Source organism: Clupea harengus, chromosome 1 (genome assembly GCF_900700415.2).
Source record: "Clupea harengus chromosome 1, Ch_v2.0.2, whole genome shotgun sequence".
In the NCBI taxonomy this organism is placed as follows: domain Eukaryota; kingdom Metazoa; phylum Chordata; class Actinopteri; order Clupeiformes; family Clupeidae; genus Clupea; species Clupea harengus.
Window position 1 is genome coordinate 997,109 of NC_045152.1, and position 25,909 is coordinate 1,023,017.

General features: G+C 45.0%; 2 protein-coding genes and 4 non-coding genes across 8 annotated transcripts; all 6 read left to right on the top strand.

Moving 5' to 3' along the window:
- slc25a39 (solute carrier family 25 member 39) lies at positions 1-12,012 on the top strand. 3 transcript variants are annotated; one of them, XM_031560012.2, is made up of 12 exons: positions 5-2,248; positions 2,595-2,700; positions 3,278-3,337; positions 3,617-3,667; positions 6,172-6,281; positions 7,000-7,067; positions 7,325-7,449; positions 8,161-8,334; positions 8,994-9,103; positions 10,351-10,432; positions 10,720-10,800; positions 10,938-12,012. In XM_031560012.2, the coding sequence occupies exons 1-12, from the start codon at positions 2,171-2,173 to the stop codon at positions 11,054-11,056; spliced, it is 1,164 nt and encodes a 387-aa protein (XP_031415872.1). In that variant the 5' UTR covers positions 5-2,170; the 3' UTR covers positions 11,057-12,012. The 3 variants fall into 3 exon arrangements, with proteins under 3 accessions (XP_031415933.1, XP_031415872.1, XP_012673288.2); XM_012817834.3 differs by having other exon boundaries at positions 23-263; XM_031560073.2 differs by lacking the exon at positions 3,617-3,667 and having other exon boundaries at positions 1-2,248.
- A 912-nt stretch (positions 12,013-12,924) lies between these two features.
- On the top strand, positions 12,925-17,867 carry rpl3 (ribosomal protein L3). The gene is made up of 10 exons (XM_012817832.2): positions 12,925-13,010; positions 13,960-14,152; positions 14,468-14,636; positions 15,053-15,188; positions 15,794-15,980; positions 16,106-16,266; positions 16,367-16,468; positions 16,973-17,068; positions 17,193-17,312; positions 17,747-17,867. The coding sequence occupies exons 1-10, from the start codon at positions 13,008-13,010 to the stop codon at positions 17,789-17,791; spliced, it is 1,212 nt and encodes a 403-aa protein (XP_012673286.1). The 5' UTR covers positions 12,925-13,007; the 3' UTR covers positions 17,792-17,867.
- LOC116222719 lies at positions 13,629-13,762 on the top strand. The gene has a single exon (XR_004164748.1). It is a non-coding gene; the product is annotated as a small nucleolar RNA SNORA54 (small nucleolar RNA).
- On the top strand, positions 15,303-15,395 carry LOC116222726. The gene has a single exon (XR_004164757.1). It is a non-coding gene; the product is annotated as a small nucleolar RNA U83B (small nucleolar RNA).
- LOC116222728 lies at positions 16,621-16,711 on the top strand. The gene has a single exon (XR_004164759.1). It is a non-coding gene; the product is annotated as a small nucleolar RNA U83B (small nucleolar RNA).
- On the top strand, positions 17,526-17,659 carry LOC116222720. The gene has a single exon (XR_004164749.1). It is a non-coding gene; the product is annotated as a small nucleolar RNA SNORA54 (small nucleolar RNA).
- Positions 17,868-25,909: the final 8,042 nt, after the last annotated feature.

Consider the following 25,909-nt stretch of genomic DNA (forward strand, 5'->3'; position numbering starts at 1 on the left):
ACATTAGGGAATTAGTAGCTTCTCTACAGTTGGGGGCGGTACAGTTTGACTTTGGCGAGTATTAGCTAATACACTACTGCGCAACCTCTACAGGCTTCCGATGGTGGTCCTTATGACAAACAAGTGTATTCTCGCTAACCATACCATGCCACGCCACTCAGAAGGCATGAACAGCTCTCATGGAGATCCGTGTGTTACCGAATATGAGCCATCGGTGTGATGGAGTTTAATTCTTCAGAATCAGCCTTCCAGTACACCTGAAGGTAGGCCTAGGGTGATTATTGGGGTAACCAGAACTACACTGGTCACCGTAGTGATTATACTTGTTCGTTAAGTATTTGTAATCAGAAATACGGTAGCTAACTAACGTCAGCTACGTCATGAGGTTGTTTTGGTGAGGAAAAAAGAAAAATATCAGCTATTCTGACAACGTTAGTTTCTTAACTAGCTAACATAGGATATAATGGGTAACACGTGGACCATAACAGCCCGCCTTTCATAACCTTTTCAAAACTAAGTTGACGTTCTGTATAATTCTAGTTAGCAGGTACTATAGTGGTGTTTTTTGTGACTTGTTTTTGTTTCTGAAACGTCAAGCGAAGTAACATTAGCAGCTTGCTAACCTATGTTAGCAAACTAAACGTACGCTAAGTACACTAGTGTGTACGATTGAACAAACGTGTCAGCTTATGTGTCAGAGTTTTTTGACAAATGCTCTGGATGTCGAAGCTATATGAAAAGAATCGACCACTCTTCCCATTCATAACGTATTTTATTAGCCTTGAGGGAGTTGAATGAACTGGCTAGCATGCTAACTATTTGGCTAACTAACATTACATCTCATGAGGTTAAAGTGTCAAATGCTTGTCATTTTACTGCTCAACCCCATGTTCAAATAGTTGCAAATCACCTTTTTTGCTGACCTAGCGATAGCTGCAGTAAACTGTTTTGAGGTATGGAAAACAGATTGCACTCATTTCCCCCGATAAGAACTGAGAGTTCTTTGATATAACGTTCCATATAATATGAACTAGACGTATGGTTGGTATTGGGCCTTGCCAGTAGGTTCCAAATGTACCGTCAGACCCATGCACATGCAATCTTCCACATACATGAAACAGGTTGACATCAATTATGTGAGCTCGGGTGGTCATATAGACAACAAAAAAAGCCCACTTGGTTGCACCAAAATCAGCAACCATTGCAGCTCCCCGCATTGAAGAGTCATGGGGAGGAAAATGTGACCTGCGTGCCCCTGTGCACTTGCCCGTAGACTGACGCTAGGGAAAGAGGTTGACTAGCCAGTTACATCCCTCGTGTCTGAACTATTGAAAGCAAACCAAATATAAAATATTTAGACTTATATGTAAAATATAAGACCTGAGGTTTTGAGGTGAAAGATAAAAGTATGTAAGTATATAATGTAGGTCTACTTGCTCCGTGCACTTGATTGTTTATTTAAGTTGTACTTATTAGCGTAGTAGGTGATTGTGATGTTAAACAATACTCAGCAGTACTTCTGCTTAACTAACGTAATCTTACCCTTATGGGTAGATAGCCTGGGGCCTTCTTAACGTTAACTGATTGTCAGTACCGTGGCTTGTTTGTTGTCATTATATGAACGCTCCCAATTTGGAAGTGGGACGAAATGGGAACTTTCCCAGTTTCCAGCTGCCTGAACGTACAATAGTTATGGGCACACTGCTCGTGTCAACTTTGACCTTCATGGCCATGTTCAGTGTTTTTTTGTTTTTTGTTTGAGCATGTCGTGCAGCATGTTAATCTGTTACAAATGATCCAAAGGGGCTTGCTACTGCAGCCTTCACTTGTTGAGTGAGGGCGAGGGGCAGAATCATCCCCACCCACTGAGTTGCACGGAGTAGATAAGCTATCGGAGTGTCATAGTGCAGTATTTATCCTACCGAAGGCAACCCCCCATTCCTGATGTGTCCTTCAGTTGTCACAGTTTTGCTTGAGAAAGTAAAATAAATGGTTCAGTCTTTTCTCCCAGAGGAGTCTGTTAAAGAGTTATTTGAGGGGGAAATGGAAGTACCTCCTCATCTGGTGGTATGAATAGCTAAGTGTTTTTGTTATATGGGGGGGAAATGTATCTAGAGTTTTGCATATTATGCCATAATGGAAAGACTAGTGTAGAAATGTCATAGCCTCAATGAACAATAACAGAACAACAACACTTGCTTCAAGAGGACAGAGCTCTCCAGTTCCAGTGGTGACGTGTACATTTGAGGTGATGTGTTTTTTCTCAGTCTAGCCTCAATGATAAATGAAGATGAACAGGTTTTTGAATTCCTTGTTTAACCCAGAGACTCATTGGTATTTATCCCAAGGCCGTTAAGAAAACAACATGTCTGGAGTAGGCCAAGTAAGTTTATGAGACCATGCACATTTAATTGAATCCCCTTTTCTGTTTCTTTCTTGCTGTGTGTGTGTGTGTGTGTCTGTGTGTGTCTGTGTGTGTCTGTGTCTGTGTCTGTGTCTGTGTGTGTGTGTGTGTGTGTGTGTCTGTGTCTGTGTCTGTGTCTGTGTGTGTGTGTGTGTGTGTGTGTGTGTGTGTGTGTGTGTCCCTTCCTCAGGTTGCCGTGATGGGGGAGCGGCCTGATGTCAGTCCCCAAGCGGGGATTACCCCTGTGCAGCAGATGCTAGCCTCAGGCACAGGGGCCCTCTTAACATCCCTGTTTGGTGAGAGGCTTTCCTTCCTTGTGTCCTCTGTTCCAATTAGGGCTGAACGATTCATTGCATTTGCGATTAAATCGCGATATGGTAAAACGCGATTTTCTAACCGCAACGTCCGCGATTACAACGTGGTCTAAAAAAAAAAAAAAAAACATTTTTTTTTTTTAAGATGGTAAATCTTGCACACAGTGTTTAAAAAGTGCATGCCTAGTGTTTATACTTACAATGACTTTGTTGAAATTACTTAAATGCAGAGTGGCAAAGCCACCGATTTGTTGTTCTTGTTTCTGTAATGAGCAGTTAAATAAAAATGTAAAATGTGGGAAAGAATATTTTACACTAGATGTATCTAATATTGTCATATTTTAGATCATTTAGGTCATATTTAAATCATTCATTACGTTTTGTTGGGAAAAAAAATCGCATATTAAATCGCAATCGCAATATTTTGGTACAAAATCGCAATTAGATTATTTCCCCAAATCGTTCAGCCCTAGTTCCAATTCACCCGTTTGTCAATGAACCCTTTAGTGTGTTTCATTTGTGTCTCCGTACGTTTGACTCTCTGTCTCTGACTACCCAGTAACTCCCCTGGATGTTGTCAAGATCAGACTACAGGCCCAACAGACTCCTTTCCACCAAGGTAAGAATGGTGACCCACCCACAGTCGTCATCAAATCCTTGTTGGACTGTTGTTAAACAGAAATACACTCACAGAAAACAACGAGGGAGACGTTTTGAAGTAGCACCATGTGAGAGATTTCAGGTGTAAAACAACGAGCGCGCTTTAGCTAACCGCTTGCATGCTTCACGCAGTTCTAGTGCTCTGCTGCTCTTGTTCTGTCTGCTCTCACTGTGATGTATGCTCTTTGGTATATGCTTGCCACCTTGGTATTTTCCATTTTGTCTTGTTGTTTTATAGCCTTGGCATCTGACACTGTTTCCTGGACCAGGGTTATCCGACCCTCAAAGTGTGAGTATATCCTCTGAAGCATGTACGCACACACGCACACACACACAATTATAAAGATGAAAACACATATACACACGTGCTTGCCTGCCCATAGTGCAGCTAACTAGCTTACTAGACATGGAAAAAAAACTAAACAACAAACATAACATACAGTGTTTCCCCTAGGTTTACAGCTTTGGGGGGAGGGGGGGGCTGCGGCACGGTGCACGCGGCGCGGCGTGGCGTGGCCACCGACACAAACGCTTAAAGGAATCATGGTGTTCATGTGTTTCTTTTAATGACAGCATTCAATATAACAACTAAACATCGGAACATGTCTTTTTATGACAATTATCCACAAAGTGTGCAGCTTTTGTCGCTGCAGTGGTGTATCTTTCTGGGCTTCTGGAAGAACATTTTTTAAGATATTTGCGGCCTAAAATTCCTGATTTCGCAGGAGCTTTTCCAAAAAGTTGCGATGAAAGTTTTTATTTTTAGGTTTTTGTTGCAATGAAATTGGCGAAACAAGTGAAAGTTGCGATAAAAAGTTATGAATTGTCCTCTTTGTAATTATAATTGAGTTATTTGTTGAAAAATAATTGATTATTAAACCAACATTAATTCATCAAGAACAAAACGATTGAGAAATGGTCCTCTTAATAACCTCACCAATATGCCAAACAAAAGATTACCAGGACTACAAAAATGTAGCAAAATAGGCTTTACTTATCCACAACGAAGTGCACATGTTGGCATTACAAAAGGACCAGTACGTCTGAATAAGATGTTATGAATGTCTCAGCCTTCATATGACGAAAAAAAAAAAAAAAAACAGCCTGTGTCACTATGATCTGTCTCGTCATCTGACGTCCTGCCTGTGTTTCTGCCGTTCTCATTGCTTATCAATCTGTTTTGCTATCCTTGTTTATTTATTTTATCCGTATAGGTGTTGATGTTCAATTTCATATATTAATTTAAAGTCGTCCAATTTCAAGTCATCCATTCTTCAACACTAGCTGCTACCTTGTCTTCAAACAGAAAGTAACGTTAAACCTCCATGGCAACAGCTCTTGAGGGTTTGGCAAATAATCGGATTTATTGCTTCCTTCATTATTCACAGCAAAATAAATAATTTTCGTTACATTTCATAGATTTATTAGCAGACTCTATGTAAAAAGGGCCACGCACAACTTGCGGAAAAAGATAAAAAATGGAAGCCAGATCTATTTCTGAATCTTCGTGGCGGACATTCTGTACGTAAGTTCTGTTTCCACGTCTGTTGTAGCCATTCTCATTGGGCCTCATTGTCGACCCTACCGAGGAAAAGATCTCTGCCGGATTCATGAACGCCTGGATATTAGTTTTTTAAAGCTTAAAAGTGTCCGTAGCTGTGCACTGGTTCTTAAGCCCAATTCTGTCCGCTGGTGGGAGCGTGCTCACCTGTGTGTGCGCGCACGTGTCTGTGTGTTTGTGCGCATCGCGGCGGAACTGCCATGCGCGATACAGAGAGCAGAGAATTGTAAACGCGCGACCATGTAGAGACAGAAATTACATGCCGTCGTGTAAATAAGATAAATAACATCAGGCTATTTATTTTGTTTAATAAAAGAACAAGCTATAGACCTGTTCTATAGGAAAGGTAACCTTAAATTACTTCCGTTGTGATCTGGCGCTTTATAGAAAATAAAATTGAACAAAATTAACTTGACCTTCCAGGGGGGGCGGGGGGTGCCGTTGGGGGGGCGGGGCGCCCCCTAATATAACGGTAGGGGAAACACTGACATAAAAAAATAAAGAGATAACAACTCTGCTTCAGCCTGGGATGCATTAACATGAAATACTAACAGTTTAACTCTGCAGAATGCAAATACTTGCTAATCTTCTCCAACTCTAAACTGGTCACACAAAATGTACTTTTGTGCAGTACTTTCTACCTCTGTTCATTTCTCCATTAATCAGTATGTTTTGTGGGTATGTGAAGCTTGGGTGAAAAGTAGCCGCACAGCACTGTTTTTTTTTTTTTTTAATTATCTCAGCAGACCAAATATAACCCTGTTTTTGCCGGCTGGATTTAGTTTGTCTGGCTGTGATGAGTGTCTACAGGGTCATTGCCATGGCGTTTGATATTTATAGCTCATCTTATCTCTGCCACAGCCTGCCTACCCTCCACTGGTGCCACTGAACCTTCTCTAGGCAACCCCTTGCATGTCTCTGAGCAAATATGTGACGCTAAGTAGCATGTTCTGCCGTTTCTTAGAATTTTATTTTGAATATCCGAGACATTAGAACATTATGCCATGATGATTATCTTCATATATAGCAAAAAGGACAAATCTATTGATGTTGGATCCCAATGGTTGGTTACCAGTGGAGTAAAACATTACTTTAAATGAATTGTCCTTCAGACGGATAGGCTTGTGCCATTGTATTTCTGGTGAATTTGGTAAATGTCACAGGGATAATCATCTAGGCTAAAGGAAGACAGCATGACAGTGGTATGACTCCAGATTCTGCTGACCTTACAGGGAAGTGCTTCCTGTATTGTAATGGACTCATGGACCACGTTTACGTCTGTCAGAATGGCACAGGCTGTTCCAGCTGGTACAAAACCCCAACCCACTTCAGTGGGACATTGGTGAGCATATCTGTCTGTCTGCCTATCTGTGTGTCTCACCCTCTCTCCGTATTGCTCTCTGTCTTTCTCTCTGTCTGCCTATCTGTGTGTCTCACCCTCTCCCCCTAGTGCTCTCTGTCTTTCTCTCTGTCTGCCTATCTGTGTGTCTCACCCTCTCTCCGTATTGCTCTCTGTCTGCCTATCTGTGTGTCTCACCCTCTCCCCCTAGTGCTCTCTGTCTTTCTCTCTGTCTGCCTATCTGTGTGTCTCACCCTCTCTCCGTATTGCTCTCTGTCTTTCTCTCTGTCTGCCTATCTGTGTGTCTCACCCTCTCCCCCTAGTGCTCTCTCTCTTTCTCTCTGTCTGCCTATCTGTGTGTCTCACCCTCTCTCCGTATTGCTCTCTGTCTGCCTATCTGTGTGTCTCACCCTCTCTCCCTAGTGCTCTCTGTCTTTCTCTCTGTCTGCCTTTCTCGCACTCACACACCACACACATAGCCATTGTTATTAAGTCCTATTTTCTTAGAATCAAACAAATAACCAGATATACTGGTTACTCTCTCTCTCTCTCTCTGTCTAACACAAACGCACACAGCTGTTATTGTTGAGTCCTATTTTCTTAGAATGAAACTAAAGAATAACCTTAGATCAGATATGTTGGTTACAATGGTGTACGTGTCTGATATGCACAGCAACAGTGTTTCCAAATAGCAAACACTATTTTTTTTGTTTCCTCACAGGACGCCTTTGTGAAGATCACACGGCACGAGGGCGTCAGGTCTCTCTGGAGTGGCCTTCCGCCTACACTGTGAGTGAAGTGTGGCAAGAAGGAGGAGCCTATTACAGCATCCTCCTGTTGTGAAACATGCTTATTGCAGGATTATAGGATTATTCTACCTTTCCATTTCCCTCATAGACCAGAACAGTTGGACTCTTGCAAGGCAATCAATAAAAGTCTTTCATATGTACAGTTATTGATCATTAAGATATTTGGTGTGTGTGTGTGTGTGTAAACAGTTTCATCACTGAAACAACACTCAAACACTGGCTCCCGTTTGTCCACAGGGTAATGGCTGTACCTGCCACCATCATATACTTCACCTGCTACGACCAGCTGAGGGACTTCCTGCGCTATGGCATGGGTTACCAAGGCAACCATGTGCCCCTCATCGCAGGAGGCTTGGCCAGATGTAAGTGGCATATATTCAAATACATGCACACACACACACACACACACACACACACACACACACACACACACACACACACACACACACCTTTTGGTTAAAAAAGGCAACCAGACTGAAGTGTAGTGTGTAGTCTAATAAGGAAGTGTGAAGATGACAGACTCATTCATGTAATCTCGAGCAGAAGCTGTTCAGAGACCCTCGTAATGGCTCGTCAAACCCATGTGATGTAATTACAATAACAGCAGGCACAGATAACTAGAAGGACATGAGAGAGAGAGAGAGTGGAGGGAAAGATACATGATGTTCCACAGCCAGACCTTGCAAGGTAGACAGCCTTAAAAAACGTATTTATGAATTTTTGTCTTGTTCTTATTGTAAATGCTGAGTGTTATTTTAAGACAGTTACTACTATATCGTTACCGGGTTAAATACCGGCGTGCGTGTTTTATCGGCTACGTTCACGTTGTCATGTTAATCTATTATTAAACTTAGCATATCGATTGTTTAACAGAATGGCCAATTTTTAACAAACTGTCCTATAACTGACATAGCTACGCTAGTACTGAAGCCACATATACCAAATAACCACCATCAGCTGATCATGTACATTGTGTGTCTTTAACGTGAATGAATGTTTCGTTCCTTGATAGTTTCAGTCATAAAAGCTAAAAGTTGATTAGAAATCATCTCTCTTTTTTCCCCCTCACCCAGTGGGTGCCGTGACTGTGATCAGTCCGCTGGAGCTGATCCGCACTAAGATGCAGTCTCGCCGGCTGTCCTACAGGGAGCTGCGGGTGTGCATCCGCTCGTCGGTGGCCCAGGACGGCTGGCTGTCCCTCTGGAGAGGCTGGGGGCCCACTGTCCTCAGGGACGTGCCTTTCTCAGGTGAGTTTACCTTAGCTAAGGTACCTTAGCATTCCCCATTGACTCTGTCAGCTGATAGACACTTTTCCTCAGGGACCGGGAGGACATGGAACCAGAGCACACTCCGCACAAGAAGAAAAAAAAGGCAGAACTTGCCCAAAGTTGACAAATGACAAACCATATAGGCAGTAATGGAGCACAGACAAGAGTGGCTCCTGTTCACTCAGTCATAGTGAACATGTGGTATATGTGCCACTTTTTTTTACCTTTTTTCATTCTGGCCAGCGCTTTTGACTTTAATTATCTTAATTACAGACGTAGAGGATATCCTGCTCTATACCCCTTCAGCAGTACCTCTCTCATATGGCTGTTTGAGAACCATTAATAGAAAGAAAGTAAGACCATGCCATAGTGATACCATATACATGTGCGTTAAGACCCATACGGTTCCAGTTCATTTTAACTGCTGTCAGTGCATGTATGTAAGTAATTACTTAACACATGCAGTTATTATTACTCTTGAAAAACTTTAAACCTAAATCTAATCCTTAACCCCGGGTACAAGGCCTATTTAGTCCTGGATGACTCTTCAACGTTTGATGGAGCAGTTTCTCACAGTCATGGCCAGGTGATGTTCCTTTTCTGTGACGCGTGCGCTGCTCTGTCTCTCTGTCCCTCAGCCCTGTACTGGTTCAACTATGAGCTGGTGAAAGGCCACCTGTCTGACAACTACAGAGTCCCTCATTCACCCTTTGCCATCAGCTTTACTTCCGGGGCCATCTCAGGAGCTGTGAGTACGCAATTCTTACACACTCAATGGTGTTGCACTCGCTAATGTTATTTCCCCGTTTATGGTTCTTTTAGTGCACTAACTGGTGGTTTCAACTATCCTTTTTCCCCTAACAAATGATCCTATTAGCCTTTAGAAAAGCACACGCTTTTCCTCTCCTGTTCCACTGCTCCATTTGTTTCCCTCACACATGATTAACATGAAGACCTTTTTGCAAGGGAAACGTGAGCTCATATAAAAACAGGCTTTTCAGTTCATTCGTATTCTTTATCATTACTGAGTCACATGCTATTTCTTTCTTTTGAAACTAATAACTAAAACAGCACCACACCATGGAATACCACACTCACATTTTTGGTTATTATTCACATGTTGGCGGCTCTTGTCTGGTACTATTTGGGTGTCAAATCATGCCATTACACACATTCCTAAGATGGAAAACTCAAGATTACTTGTCACACAATGACTTTTTCTCTAGCAGCATATCATTGTTCACCATGTTCTTCTGGATGTGGTATTTTCAGTTTGACACTATTTATTCTACACCTGCTGTTAAATTCATTCAAAAGATGAGAGAGTATTTTCCAATCTGAATAGTAAAAACTGCCGCTACTGTAAAAAAACAAAAACAAAAAAGTACTGGAGGTTTGGTTTGGATGTTGTGGCTTTAAGTGTAGCCGATTACTTGAATGTACTTCCCAATTAATCACAGCCTTGATTTAGCAACACAAATCTTCCTTCAGACGTTGACACTCTTCCTTTGGACACTGCTGAGAAGGAAGTTAAAAGCCTTCAAGGCGCAGTGCCCTACCTAGTAGCGTTGTTTATACAGTAACTTTCTCGTAATGCTTGTGACGCAACGGCATAATAAGATAAAAGAGCCCAACTGTCACATCCTCTGAATGTACTTCTTTGTTGTTTCAGCGTGTTCAAGGCCTCTTATCTCTTTTCAGGGCTGGGACATAGTGCAGCAAGGAAACGAAATATCAATGCCTTAGTGGCAACCTCTGTCCCAGTAGGGGGGGGGGGGGGGGGGGGGGGGGATAGGTGCCCCATGACCTATTTGTTTCCAGATTGCACTAAGTGCCTCGCTGACTGTATGGAAATTGGGTCAATTGTGTGGGGAAAGTGGCACCCTGAGATTAGGATGGGTTGGCCTTTCCTCTCACAGTGTGTGTATATGTGTGTGTGTGTGTGTGTGTGTATATGTGTGTGTGTGTGTGTGTGTGTGTGTGTGTGTGTTTCAGATTGCTGCAGTGATGACCCTGCCCTTTGACGTGGTGAAGACCAGAAGGCAGATTGAGCTGGGGGAGATGGAGACGCGGACAGGTGAGGGCTGGGCTTTAGTTAAGGGCGTTTCATAATAGATGATGCATGTTTCATGAAAAATAGATGTTGAGGAAAGAAATAGTTGGTGCACAGCTCTGAGGAATTAAACCCATAAATGTAATCATCATAATGGTAATGAGTATGATTATCATTATGTTTATGGTTGTAATTGGGACGGTGATGAAATAACAATTAAACGATAACAGGTTCATGGCTTTGAGAAATGGGTCCGTGTTTGGTCAGTCGCCCTGTTTCACTCGTATTTCGTATTTGTGTCTGTCTCTCAGCCTCCTTGAAGAAGGCGTCCTCCACATGGCACATCATGAAGACTATCTGTGCAGAGTCCGGGTATAAGGGGTTATTCGCTGGTGAGATGCAGGCACTCTTCAGACATAGTTAAACTGCTTAGATGTGAATACTTTTTTTTCTCCCATTTAAAACATGGTCACCACCTCCCATCCTGCCCCCGCCTCACCCAAGTCTCTCCTTGTTGTCTTTTCTGCAGGCTTTCTTCCGCGGGTCATCAAAGTAGCCCCAGCCTGCGCAGTTATGATCAGTTCTTATGAGTTTGGCAAAGCCTTCTTCCAGAAGCACAATCTGGCCTGTGAGCAGCAGGGGATCTAAGCGGCGAATCTGAGGTGTGAAGGAAGCCCTCTTGCCTCAACCCGAACGATGCGGTCAAAGCATCAGCCTCCACCTGCATGGCGACGTGAAGAGTGCATACTGAGGCCGATGGTGTGAGGGAAGGGAGGGGCTTGTCCTCAGCTGTCCTCGGCTTGTTGCCATGGAAACCTCGCTTTGTACTCTTTAAAACTTTGCCTGTTGGAATGTTGCTTTTCCCAAAAATATGTGACAATGCTGAATGATTTGCTGTGATGCCGTTTGGCTAAAGCCCTCTGAGCTACTCTGAGACACTCATGAGAAACTGACCAGTTCAACAATACCCCAGCAGTGCCAGATTATTCCTGCCTTGTGGGCTGACTTTGCAAAACGTTTTGTTGCCTTATCGTCTGGAATAAAATCAAAGCAACCTGCAAAGGCCAACGCCTGTATAAAGCGTGGGAATGATCTGTACTGACTTCCTATAATTACTTGTTTATGCCTGTTGAAGGAGCCTCCATTCATCAACAGTGGATGTGTCTACCTCTGCAAGTTATCCATCCTCTGTTAAGAGACAGCACCCCCTGCTGGATGTTCTAATAAATACACCCCAGGAGGATGTCGCATTTTCCCCAGAAATGCATATGAATGGCCTGGGCACCAAGTAGAGGAGGACTTATTTCGTACAAAATATCAATATGGACTACTGTTCAAACTGTGATACATTTCCATGCCAATGGGTTGCCAGCTGTTGGTATTATTAGTTGTGTAATTAAAGGACACTCTAGTAAGTGTTGTGATTTTTTTTCTTCAGATTAAAAACTATTTTCCCTTGAGTGTGAAACGGAAGTCCACATTCCTCTTTATTTTCAGATTTAGATCTCTGGTCTGTTTGTTTCAAAAATGTGTTTCAAACATCCAATTGAATTTGAAAATGTAATATTGTTTAAATACTCAAATAAAATATGTGATGACTCTCATATTATCAATAATTGCATGACTCCTCATCATACTGACATACCTAAAATAAAGGATAAGGGAGTTTATGGAAAATTTGAAGGCCTGTGTATCCTCTTTAAAGTGTGGATCGGGCCGAATTCTTTTCTCCAAGCCCGACCCGCGTCCGACAGCATTATTTTGACCGAGCCCGAAGGAGACTCAACTGTTCATATCAATGACACACTAACGTACAGTTTTTATGACTAGCCTGTCTTTATTTAACTCGGGCATCGACGAGTGTACTCAGGTAGTTCCTGGTAAACTGAACGGACAGAGTCGCAAAAGCCCACCGGCATCATTAGTCGTCTTGCAGACTATCCACATGGCGCTGCAGGGCGGAATTCATTACATATTTCATTACAACTTTACAACCCTAACCCTTGCATTGGAAATATCCAACAGCTTTATTCGAATCTGCATTGATTACTAATCAGAAATATCTGCATACAGCAGATTTCCCTTCGTTTTGTATTGTTTTAAACTCTCCAGATGATGCCAGTTTGCCGCCTGTAATCGCATTGTCACATCTAGGACATAAACAAATTCAGGAAGAAGGCTGTTATCCTAAATGTGATTTATTTTATTCTCCAAAACGAACTTCTGCATCATGTTAAGCAGACACGTTGACTTCCCTTCTTATTAAGATATGTTAAATATGGAATGTCCAATGCCTAATCGCGCTGATGTGTCCCGAGCCAGAGTATAATTTCTAAATATTTGGCCGAACCTGGCCCGTCGAAGCCTTGCAAATTCACCAGATTTGTTGGAATCAAATGCCTCACTGAGACGGGAGAAAAAAGCTTTTTCTGACTTTCAGTTACATGTCTCACCAAGTCCCACACATGTGAACATGAAATAATCACCGCTGTTTCGTGGGAGGAGCGTATGCCACCGGCGTCTGACGCGTGTGTTACGCTCTTGTATAAGTACCGAGCGCCGACCTTACTCATTCTCTTTCAATCGGCTCGGAGACAAAATGGTGAGTGTCCTCTTGCATGTGTTCAACTGTAGATTATACTATCGCACCGTAATCAATGGCATCCTTCTTTATAGAAGTCCTGTCTTGATGGATAAGTAGTAAGAGATGGCTGTGGTACATTTGTTGGTAATTAGTTTTGAAAAACTATATTGAGTTTAAACAGCATGGCTAGATCATTGAAAATGAGAAAATGGCCGCTACAGTCATGTTGTGGGCCTCTACTAACAGGCACTGCATGGTTTTGTACGGTAATAAAGTTGGCCAAGATATCTTTGGTAGACCAAAAACAATAGTTACGATATGAATGAAGCCTTAACCGACAAAAAACGTAACGTAAATTATGTTTGGCGCTTACAGCGGCCTGCTAAATATCGTTAGCTACCTAGCAGCCATATTGAATATAAAACTGACACTGAGTTAATACGATTGCACACAAGTGAATTTGCATTAAGCTTAGTACAGACAGCCGAGGAAAGGTTTGGGGCTTTTTTTTCTCTGTGAAGGATAATTACTTGTGTAGAAAAGACTGCTCCGGTCGTGTTGGAAGTTGCCATCTTGGCCCTAGGTCACGCTAGCGGTTGTAGCTAGTCTTGAAGCTGCTTGAGGGAGGCTTGGCCTTTGCACTGATCGTAACCTGCCTCAGTATATAGTCTGAAGTTCGGGTTCCATTCCAGTGCCAGAGTAAACCCCGGTGAGGCAGGGGAGCGGTACCTTTTTTGCGCTGTCTCCCTGTTCACTCATTGGGAACAGACACTTCATGTAAACTGGCAACTCTGGTGTTGCTTTAGAATGCCCACTTGCATTAAGATTAGTATGAATTCGTGGTATACTGATTTGCTGAAGTTTGTTATCCAGCAAACGTGGCGTTGCGTTATCAAGTGGCACAGTAGCAATTTTGTGAAGTTGATCTTGTGTTGCCAAGTAAGTAATATTGAATTCTTCATTTCAGTCCCACCGTAAGTTTTCGGCTCCCCGCCACGGATCCCTGGGCTTCCTCCCACGCAAGAGGAGCAGGCGTCACCGTGGTAAAGTGAAGAGCTTCCCCAAGGATGACCCCAGCAAGCCAGTCCACCTCACAGCTTTCCTCGGCTACAAGGCTGGCATGACTCACATCGTGCGTGAAGTCGACCGACCTGGCTCAAGTTAGTACATTCATTTGATACAGTGCAAATATGGACAACGATGTTATATTTTCTTGTCTGCCAGTGATGATCCCCTCGACGGGCGGACAGATTTGGGCCTCAGCCCCTGTTGAATGTCGAGTTCTGAGCGCAGTTGATTGGTCTACAGGCCTTCTCAGACCTGTTGACTTTCAAACACTGAGTGCATTGATATTTGTGAATCTTAAAATTAAGTGACTTCGCGCTGTTGAAGTTATACAAAAAAAAATTTCAGTAAATATTTAACATGTCCAAGTACTATGATGCATTTTGAAATGAATTGTCTTCACTCAACAGAGGTCAACAAGAAGGAAGTGGTTGAGGCGGTGACTATTGTGGAGACTCCCCCTATGATGGTGGTTGGAGTTGTGGGATATGTCATGACCCCTCGTGGCCTGAGGGCGTTCAAGACCGTCTTCGCCGAGCACGTCAGCGACGAGTGCAAGCGTCGCTTCTACAAGAACTGGTGAGCTGCTTGAACTTTGAACTTTTATATATTAACTTTGAATAGTTAAACTATGCTATGTAGTCCTACTAGAAGACTAGTTTTATGGAGCATGATGTTACTGTTCAGTTTGAGGCCTCCTTGTGTTTCTTGCTGCCAGTCTAACATTGCGGTGACCCTCTGGTTCAGCTCCGCTCGGGCACCCCGTGCCCCGATGAGCTCCGGGCTCCTCTGGCCGGTTGAAAGGGCTCCTTAGAGACCGAGCCATGAGCCAAAACGACCTATGAAGCTGTGGCTGCCCCCCCTCGCCCAAACCCGAGTATGGGCGCCCAGCTCTGGCCACACTTTCTTCCTCTGGCCCCACTGTGGGTTTATGAAGGGTGTGTGCCGACCTCTTTCCTTGTGCCTCCCCCCCCGCTTCACTCGGGCCTCCACAGGTACAAGTCCAAGAAGAAGGCCTTCACCAAGTACTGCAAGAAGTGGCAGGATGATGAGGGCAAGAAGCAGTTGGAGAAGGACTTTGCTTCCATGAAGAAGTACTGCCAGGTCATCCGTATCATGGCCCACACACAGGTTGGTCTTGATCTATGCAAGTTCTGTTGGACTACATTAGTATTCTGTTTAGGTTCTCTTTCGGCCATGTGCCTTAGTCCCAAAAATGGGTTTCTTGGTAGCTTTGTGGGTAAGGGTGTTCAGTGACGAGAACAAGGAATACTGCGTCAGGCATGGCGCCCGACTCTCAATGAGGATTTATTCCGCTGCCTTCCTTCTGAGAACACACCCTCTGGCATGCATGATCACCAGAGTAACATTAGAACAGTGGTTCCCAATATGGCCATGGGCTGCTGTTTAGCCCCTATGTTAGAAGGGGTAGTTGATCTAATAATCCAATGGACCTGTGCCTAACATAAACATTGTGCGGACTGATTACCCTTTAAATGGCAGCTAAACTCACCTATAAGTTGCACTGATCAATTGCGGCTAACTCTGCAAATCTTGAAGCTATGTCCAAGAAAAGCTTTCAAAAGCTTTAGTGTTTTGCATTGCAACTGGGGGGGGGGCTTGACATGACAACATGTTTGGAGACCACTGCATTAGAAGTGAAAGTTCCTTAGTGATGGTGTGTAGATGATTCTGTTTGTGATGTCATTTTAAAAGATGTCCCCCCTCTCCTCCAGATGCGCCTGCTGCCCCTGAGGCAGAAGAAGGCTCACCTGATGGAGGTGCAGCTGAATGGTGGCAGCATCGGCGACAAGGTCGACTGGGCCCGTGAGAAGCTGGAGCAGGCAATCCCCATCACAAATGTGTTCTCCCAAGATGAGATGATCGATGTCATCGGTGTCACCAAAGGTCACGGTTACAAGGGTACGTATTCGACTTTTAGTTTTTTCTTTTCTATTCCCGTCTGTTATCTTAAGCCTATCTTAAAAAACTTTGTCTGACCGCTCACGTTGGAATCGAGTGTTAATTATTTAATGTCGACTGTGCAGGTGTGACGAGCCGTTGGCACACAAAGAAGCTGCCCCGTAAGACCCATCGTGGTCTGCGTAAGGTGGCCTGTATCGGCGCCTGGCATCCTGCCCGTGTGGCTTTCTCTGTGGCCCGTGCTGGTCAGAAGGGTTACCACCATCGTACGGAAATCAACAAGAAGGTAAGGGGATGGGCACCAACACTTTAAGAATGCACAGGGTGTGCTGTGCTTGGTAGGGTTAGTATGGTACTAAATGTGTGTGTGTGTGTGTGCTCAACAGATCTACAAGATTGGCCAGGGCTATCACACCAAGGAGGGCAAAGTGGTCAAGAACAACGCCTCCACAGATTACGATCTGTCCAACAAGAGCATCACTCCCATGGTGAGTCTCAAATCAGGGCAGATTTTGGGAATACATGAGGTGTTATGAAGGCAGTGGGATTTGTGATGTATTAATCCGAACATCAACCTTAAATATTATAAGTTATGTAGCACTTAGAACACTTGGTCTCAAAAATGGGTTTCTTGGGTAAGGGTGTTCAGTGACGAGAACAAGGAATATCGCGTCAGGCATGGCGCCTGACTCTGATGAAGATTTATTCCGCTGCCTTCCTCTGAGAACACACCCCCCTCTGGCATGCATGATCACCAGAGTAACATTAGAACAGTGCTTCCCAAATTGTGGGGTGGACCTCCTTTTTAAACTGCAAATAGAGGCTAAGAAAAGCCATTTCAAAGCTGATGGGCATCTGGGTATTAAAAGTAAAATTGCAAGTATAGTGGTGGTTGCATTGTTTCACATGGTGAGTTTGCATGCAATGGGCAAGATCTCATGTGCATGTTCTACCGTTTGTGTCCAACCTAATTGACACGTTTTTGTCTGCAGGGTGGCTTTGTGAGCTATGGTGAGGTGACCAATGACTTCCTGATGCTGAAGGGCTGTTGCATTGGGATCAAGAAGAGGGTGCTGACCCTGCGCAAGGTGAGGGGGATTGGCACTGAAGAGGCCACTGCTCTTTTGACCGAAGGCACGGGGTTTGGGATTGGGTTTTTCAGAATGAAATCCCTTGACTGAATTTCTTTTTCTTTTTTCTCTATCTCTCCAGTCTCTGCTTGTGCAGACCAACCGTCGTGCTTTGGAGAAGATCGACCTCAAGTTCATCGACACCACTTCCAAGTTCGGACACGGACGCTTCCAGACAGCCGAGGAAAAGAAGGCGTTCATGGTAAGCAAATTTTCTATATTTACCTGGTCTCTCCTGTCGTGTTGGAAGTTGCCATTTTGGCCCATGAGCTGCGCTGGCTGAACCAGTGCGGTTGTATCTAGTCACTTACACCAACACGACATACAGTAATGCCAGCATGTAGTAGTCCAGCAGCTACTGAGTCAGTAGTTGACTTGGCGTCCTCTTGATGCTGCTTGAGGGAGGCTTTGGCCTCTGCACTGATCGTAACCTGCCTCAGTATATAGTCTGAAGTTCGGGTTCCATTCCAGTGCCAGAGTAAACCCCGGTGAGGCAGGGGAGCGGTACCTTTTTTGCGCTGTCTCCCTGTTCACTCATTGGGAACAGACACTTCCTGTAAACTGGCAACACTGGTGTTGCTTTAGAATGCCCACTTGTCCTTCTTGAACGACTCAAATGTGTCTTTCTGTCTGCAGGGACCACTCAAGAAGGACCGGGTTACCAAGGAGGAGACCGCTTGAGGTTCCGGAGTTGGCTGGCTGTGGTCGCATGTGCATTATGTGCTGCAGCTTTTCAATAAAAGGAAAAAAAGAGAAACTTGGTTGTGTGTGTGCACTTATTTGCCGTACTGTGCTTGTACATTTATTAAAGTGTTACTGTACACAGGAATGCAGTCTTGCCTACTTCATCTTGACTGTTGCAGGTGTGAGTAACGGAAGTATTGCTGTAAAAGTCCTCTGCATTTGGTGTGTTTAGGGTGCTCTCCTAGTGAGAAGCGCCTTACCTTCAGAGATTAGTAATGTGACAGTTTGCCTGTTCTGGACTTGCAGGTTTTTGAGAAGCAGACTTGGTAGTTGGTCAAAAATGAGTTGGTTATTCTGAATGGGCTAGGCCTCTTGGGATCACGAATGTTGCCACACAAGCAAGTAGTTGGGGTGGTGCACATGGAGGAACATGATGCTTATGTGAAGTGACCGCTCTGACGAGTTAACTACAATCTTGAGTGCACAACATCTTTGTAATTATGCTGTCACCCATCTTGAATTCCTGTTTGAAATACCACAGGTGCAGCAAAAAAAATGTTAGTTCTAAAAGTCACCAAGCATACGGCGCTTAAAGTTATGCTGGGTAATACCTGCCCTAGGTTAGACTGTGCCGGTTAGGAGGGCGCCAGAAACTACCTGCAACATTTGGTGAATCAACTCAATCCTGTATTTGTTATCTGTAGTACATTTCTACATCTGGTGTCTGGAAACTTCTGACATACCTGATGGCACTTCAGTCCTCCAAGCCTCCTCTGTACTCCCCAACCCCCACCCCCTCCCCCTCCCACTCATGTCGCTCAACTCCTCAGGCCTGGCTCGCTGGCCGCTGCTGCTGCTGCTGCTGCTGCTGCTGCATCCAGATGGCCGCTGACCACACAGCTGCTCCCCTCTCCCTGTCTTCACTGCTCTTGGCCTGCCATGGTCTCCCCCCCCCCCCCCCCCCCCTCAGTACTTTGCCCTTGTCAGGACATTGCCCTTGCTGTGTGTATGAGGAACACGAGTTTCCTCTTTACTTAACGCTTGGATAATTGTTAGTGCTGTTATCTTTATTAGCCGGTACTATATGTACTTGAACTCTTACCAGTTTTATGTATACAGTTGTCACCAGAATCCAGGTGAGTTAAGTGGATATGCGGTTACTTTTCACATTCTCACTTCACGCAGGGGGAAATACTTAGTGCTCAGAGATGACCAATCCATTAACACTGAGCATTTGAACTATTCTAACAGCATATTCACACAGTCATTACAGTACACGCTGTGTGTGTGTGTGTGAGAGAGACAGTGATGGTGAGAAAAGAGGTTGGTGTTTATAGCGGCGTCCGCTGGGAACCCACCTAATTAAGCCTTTTTGTCCACAACTGACTCACAGCAAAACTGCTTCCCGCACCGTTTGGGCCAGTAATGAGGAGAGCCCTGGAACCGCTTCACAGGCCGTTTAAGCCTCAACCCCCCCGCCCCGCCCCGCCCCGCCCCCGCCCCCACTTCAGTGCCACTCGGCAGGCCACTGGAAGTATTCTGCTCACTTGGCAAGAACAGAGCCGCTGTCCCCCCCTCTGCCCCCCCCTTGCGCTGGCTGTAAAATTCATAAGGATTCATCAAGGTCGTCCCTATTTTCTGATGATTCCAGTCCTTGGACTGTTGACGTTCCCTTTTTTTTTTCCCAAGAGAACTTTGATTATTTATTTATTTATTTAGGCTACTTTTTAATCCTTATCTCAAAAACGTGTTCTTTTTTGTCTAATTTATTTGTTTTAAGGGACTTGCCACATCAATAGATGGAATCATTTATAAATCCAGACCAGATTTAGTGAGCTGGTTTTCCCTCCCGTTGTCTTTTGATGTGTTGAATGGTGCTGTGAGTGAGCAGCGGGTAATAAAAAGATGCTGTATAAAAATATTAAGGCGCCGTTACTCAGGTGTGAGATTTAAGATTTCCATGATGCTGTTTGCCCATACACGATCTCACCTGGTGTTTGTAGTGTTATTAACACGACACTGACTGGAGGATATTTGCTCAGGCAAGGCACAGGTAATCCTAAGAGTATGTGTGGGTCAGAGCGCTGTGGCTGAGAGCCTAGTGACACCCATCTAGTCATCTTATGGAACCCATTAACCAACAGGGCCAACCCATTTCCCCCCAAACCCATCCCCAGGAACACTCTTGGCACCATCTCATTCACTCGTGCCAGGCCATTCGTCAAGTATCGTGGCTCGGCCTCCTGCCTGTGTTCTCTTTTTTGTGTGTGTGTGTGCGTGTGTGTGTGTGTGTGTGTGTGTGTGTGTGTGTGTCTGTGTGTTTGTGTGTGTGAGTGTGTGTGTGTGTGTCTGTGTGTTTGTGTGTGTGAGTGTGTCTGTGTGTGTCTGTGTGTTTGTGTGTGTGAGTGTGTGTGTGTGTGTGTGTGTGTGTGTGTGAGAGAGTGAGTGTCGGAGTGTTTTGAAACAGCTGGTAGCCTCAAGCTCCTCTCTGTTCTTGGCACTTGGCTAATCTCTGATTCAAATGAGGACTGCTGTGGCCACTGCAGCATCTGCAGACCGCTGGTGAAGCTGCGCCATGGCAACCATGCCCCGCTGGTGATGATGGCTGTGTCGGAGGGGAGTGTGTGTGCGTGCGCTCAAGGCACATTCTGTTCGGGGGGGGGCAGTCGGAAGACCTGCTGGTGTTTGAGGGTGCTGGAGAAAGACACCATGGTCTCACACCTAGCTAGAAATGAGCTACCAATGACCAATCTATGATTTTGAGCAAGACTACCATGGCATGTCTAGAAACCCCCCCACGGGGACCCCATACCATTAGCTTGCTAGGGGTTTCTAATTGGGCTACAGTGCGACAACACCTTGAAACTCACCTACCTGTCATACTACTCGGAGTGACAGTGCAGGCGATAGGAGGGGAAGAACAAAAACAGAACAGTGGTTAGTGAGAGTCTGTTTAGCTGAAACAGCTATGGCAATGGTTTCATTTGTCTCTGCAAATATGAGATGAGTTGTCAATTATAACAACAACTACTAGCCAGTGACAAATAAAAATAATATTAATGATAATAATAATGAGTGTACACTAGCTTCCTAGGCTTTTTAAGGAGATAACGTTCTGGCTGCTACGGTTCATTTTCTACATCTGTGGCTAACCTGTTTTTAATGCATAAACGGCAGATGTTGTATATAATATGGATGTTTAGGTCTGACAGTGTACAAAGCTTTACCCCCAGGATTTTGCCAAGCCTGTGGACTAAGAATTTCATAAATATCTTAAAAGTAGGCTTATTGGTGGGTGTGAACTGTGCTGGCATTGCTCGCTCCAAATCAATATCAATACAAGTTTTCAAAAACTAGGAGACCCTATATTTCTGCAGGGAAAATGTGAATGAGATTGCACAGTAGCAGCAGTCAGCCGCCCCATGCATACAGTAACCTATGCAATTACATGTATGCTAACACTTTGCTTTATAACAGAAAGGCTTGACACTGCGCTAGTTAACCAGAGTTGGTCGTGAGCACACAAAACAAAGCCACTTGCCTTTGCTTCTTAATGTTTCTGTCATAGTATTATCGCTGCAGTTTTTTCAATAGGATGATGCATATGTCTTAACCATATCATATTGTAAGATTATCAGTCATTGCATGCTTTTGTGTTTGCAGGTTTGAGTCACGGCTTTTTTTCCACATCTGTCATCCATAACCAATAATGTAGCCACACAAAGAATATTCAGTTTGTCTCTAAATCATTTAAAAGGGGTTGGTTAAATGTGTCTGCAGTTGCCTGATTTCAAAATGTCATACAACAGAAATGTGCGGTGTTATTGGCAAGGTTTTCTCAACAGATTTAATGATGTGTTGGTTCATGAGAAATTTGCCAATTTTAACAAGCCAGCTTGTGTTAGATCCCAAGATTGCAACACATCACGTACCTCTACAAAGCATGTTCAGTTTGTCACAAACTTGTTGAATGTTTCTACCGATTGTTATTTGAAACTTGCTGATACTGGTGAAGATACTGGTGTGAAAGGTCTGACACATTCCAGCCGAGACAGTATGCCTCTCTAGCCTTAGTGTTATGGGCATTTAACATAGATAAAACCTATCCACTCACCTGAAAACATTGCCACTAATTATATAATTTCATAATTGATATTTGATGTAAGTTAGTGTCTATAAGGCTAGGTCTGAGCAGATGTTTTGATGCAAACTAATGTGTCAGTGGGACAGTGCCTTCCAAAATATTTTCTTGCATTATTCTATCGAAGGTGTCCACACACACACACATTTTATATTGTTACAATTCATATATAATTATTTATTTCTGGCAGTTCCTTCACTTTCCACCTCTCGCTCTGCTGATACTGTGCGTGTGCACAAACATGCCAGACAGTCACTACATCAAGTACAGTATGCCTTTTATTCTTTACACTTGAACAGATACCCTTTGTAGACGGTGGATATTTTCAGAATTTAGCTTGGTAGGTACCTCCAGAGTCCTTAGAAATGCCCCCTGATTGTACATACTGTACATGGTAGAGCTGATCATGAAATGTCTTTGTATGTGTTTTTGTTTTCTCTTCCCCCTGAACTAGCTGGCTTCTTCGAGAGGGGCCTTGTGTCGTGGTGTGGCGGGCTGCAGCTAAAGCCCCGCCGCTGCACCACAGCATCAGTATTCTGGTCCTGTTCCCACGGACACCGCGTTCCACCAGTCAAGAGCCCCAAATTCTCTATGCGCTTCCTAACATCGCCACTAGGGGGAGCGCTACAGCGCTGCATTTGATCTTTTTCCCCCCCCTTTGCAGTGTGACTCCAGATTAAGCAGCTAGAGGCCGTGTTAACCATGCAGCAGTGAAACATTAAATCATTCGCAAATTGGAACCGATGCATTCACCCATTTTTTTTTCTGCAGAGAGCTCCCCTTGGACAAATTCAAAATGATAAAGTAATTGTTGGAGAATCCTGCTTGTGCTTCTGCATTTCGGCACATTTGTATTGAAGACTTGTTTCATAAAGCCTTACACAAAAGTAAGTAAGTAAGAAACTGCTTTTTTAAATCTCTTACTGTGTATATAAGCATTGTTTGATGGCATTATCGTATGAATCTGTAAATGACTAAACTCAAAACTCAACAGCCTCTATAGCGTCTTCTTTTACTTTATTATTAGGGGCAGTTTTTTTTTGCCAAGGTGCGATGCGGACCGCTGCCTCAAACTCTCCTTGACCCAAAATAACACGGTAAGACTCTGCAGTTGTTGGCAGGTCGGTAAAAACCACAAGCTCACTGTACGCGCGCACACACACACACACACACACACACACACACACACACACACACACACACACACACACACACACACACACACACACACACACACACACACACACACACACACACACACACACACACACACAGTGAATACTACATTGTGTATTACAAACAACATTTTAAAATATTTGGATCAGCACCTCAAAGAAGGTCAGATTACCCAGCTCCTCTCAGACCCACAGTGCCAAGGCGCTCTGCACCATACAGGGACATCCCAGGTATATGCTTGATTTTCCCCACGGCCAGACTACTCCAACTCCCTACCCCACTCCACAACCCCTCCAGCCCACTGCTTATGGGCAGCAAGGACCAAGGGGTTCCGCAGCCTCGTCGAGGGCCACAGACACAGCTGGGAATTGTGCCTTTACTATTCCCAGCCAGAAGGGGACAGTATGTGCCTCAGGCCTCCGCTCCACTCCTCTCTCCTCTCTCCTCTCTCCTCTACTCTCTCTGTTCGGCTCTGCTCCCCCCCCCCCCCACTCCCGCCTCCCTCTCCCGTCCTCCACCTCCCTCCCCTCAGCCCCAACCCTCTGATCACACAGCACTGCAGAGAGACACGCCAGGCACTTTGATCACCACACCAGGAAAAGAAAAGAGAGAGAGAGTGAGAGAGAGAGAGAGAAGGAGGGAGGGAGGGAGGGAGGGAGAGTGAGCACTCATCCCTCACACTGATATTGACACACAGGAGGACAGAAAGAGGGAGGAGACAGCAACAGAGGAGAAGGGGGGGGGGGAACGGACAGAGAGAATGAAGGGACAGACAGTTCAAAAAGGAAAAAGGGAGAGAATGAGGGGAACAGGAGAGAGACAGGAATATAAAACACAACCACACACACACACACACACACACACACACACACACACACACACACACACACATGTGCGTGTGCTCGTTTTTCTGCCTGCAGCCACTCAGTGAGGAGACGGAGACTTCCACAGAGGTGAATGTAGGTCTTAACTCCACTGCACCGTCGACAATGCTAACTCGCTAACCCGCACTGACATCACCCCACCAACACCACCAGCTCAGTGCAGCCAGCTAGAAAGCAGCTCCCCAGTCTCAGGCTCGTGCTCCAGCCCCGTTACAAACCCACCAGCTCCAGCGCGCCATTCACACCAGTGGGGCATTTTGTCTCTGAGAACAAATTCTATAGATATATACATTTAGAGACGCTTTGGCCAAGTAGAGACATACCTCTTTGAGCACATATGTGTGTGTGTGTGTGTGTGTGTGTGTGTGTGTGTGTGTGTGTGTGTGTGTGTGTGTGTGTGTGTTTGTAAATATCCACACACATGTATCTTGTTAGCTTGGCTGTGTGATGAGCAGAAGGCCCTGTCTGGGCACTAATTAGATTGAACAGATGCCACCGCTGTCTGGACTGTGAGTGAGGGAGATGTATAATTGGGGGAGGTTAAGGCCGAGGAGGGCTGCACTCCCAACGCGAGACGAGTCCAAGTTCGTCAAACGGAAGCCTCAGACGTACAGAGCGGGACGTAATAATGAGAAACACTGACCAAAGTCCCCCGAAAATAGAATGGACACGCGGACAGGGACACGGACACGGACACGGACACGGACACGGACACGGACACGGACACGGACACGGACACATCCATCCTCTTGCGAGGGGCAATGCGCAGCAGGATTTATATGGGGAGGAGGAAGTCTCCCTCTCTCCCCACGACAGAGAGTGTAAATCAGTGCGGAAGGCACCGGTGGTTCCTGCTAATGTTGCTCTTACCCGTGGGATTGATTTAGATATTCAAATGTTTCACTTGATCTCATTACACGATGAGGGAAGAAAAGGGGGATTTGTGTGGAGGAAAAGAGAAGAGGTGAAAGAGAGAAGAGCTAGATGCATGAGAGAGAGAGAGAGAGAGAGAGAGAGAGGGAGAGTGATGACCTTAGAGGAAGAGGATGGAGCAAAATGTGTGCTTGAGAGATTTGTGTGTGTGTGTGTGTGTGTGTGTGTGTGTGTGTGAGAGAGGGAGGATAAATGGGAGTGAGTAAGCAGGGTGATGGCAGGAACACAATAAAGAATAAGTCTAGAGGGGAATGGGATGAGGGGATGAGCGAAAGAGGGAGAGAATAACAGTGAGAAAGAGAAAGAGAGAGAGAGAGAGAGAGAGGGAGAGAATAACAGTGAGAAAGAGAGAGAGAGAGAGAGAGAGAGAGAGGGAGAGAAATGGGGGGAAGGGAGGAGATAGTATGCAAGTGGGTGATTCACTGGGAAGGAGAGAGAGAATGAGAGATTGTGAAGGAAGAGGCAAATTAAGGACAAACATGTCAGCTCCACAAGATGGAGGAAGATGGAGGAAGATGGAGGGAGGGGACAGGGAGTGAAAGAAGGAGAGAAAGACAAGAACGCCCAGCTAGAGGAGTGATGCTCCTGCTAGGAGATACCAGCAGCCTGCAGTGTTGCGTTGCTCAGCCCCCTGTCCGTGGCCCCACTCTGCCTCTCCTCTCCTCTCCTTCCACCCTCAGCTCCTTAAGACGGCTCAGGCAGGGGGAGACACTCAGCTAAAATGGCTGCTTCTTGGGTTCTGCAGGAAGATGCAGCCTGGCTCATGAGCCGCCACCGTCTCACTCCGAGAGAGGCGGTTCTCGAAGAATGTTTCCCCCGCCACCATGTTTTCCACGTACGTTGAACTCTAGAAACGACTTGACTATGACTGACGGACAGACAGACAGACAGACAGACAGCCAGACAGACAGACAGACAGACAGACAGACAGACAGACAGACAGACTCTCATGAAGCAAAGACAGGGATCGTTTCTTTTTTT

Bases quoted from the DNA above. Each gene is read 5' to 3' on its own strand.
- rpl3 (XM_012817832.2), top strand. The intron at 14,637-15,052 runs GTGAGCTGCTTG...GGGCCTCCACAG, and splicing joins CGTCGCTTCTACAAGAACTG to GTACAAGTCCAAGAAGAAGG. The intron at 17,069-17,192 runs GTGAGGGGGATT...CTATCTCTCCAG, and splicing joins GGGTGCTGACCCTGCGCAAG to TCTCTGCTTGTGCAGACCAA.
- slc25a39 (XM_031560012.2), top strand. From the start codon at position 2,171: ATGAACAATAACAGAACAACAACACTTGCTTCAAGAGGACAGAGCTCT. The intron at 3,668-6,171 runs GTGAGTATATCC...CTGACCTTACAG, and splicing joins GGTTATCCGACCCTCAAAGT to GGAAGTGCTTCCTGTATTGT. The intron at 10,801-10,937 runs GTGAGATGCAGG...TCTTTTCTGCAG, and splicing joins GTATAAGGGGTTATTCGCTG to GCTTTCTTCCGCGGGTCATC.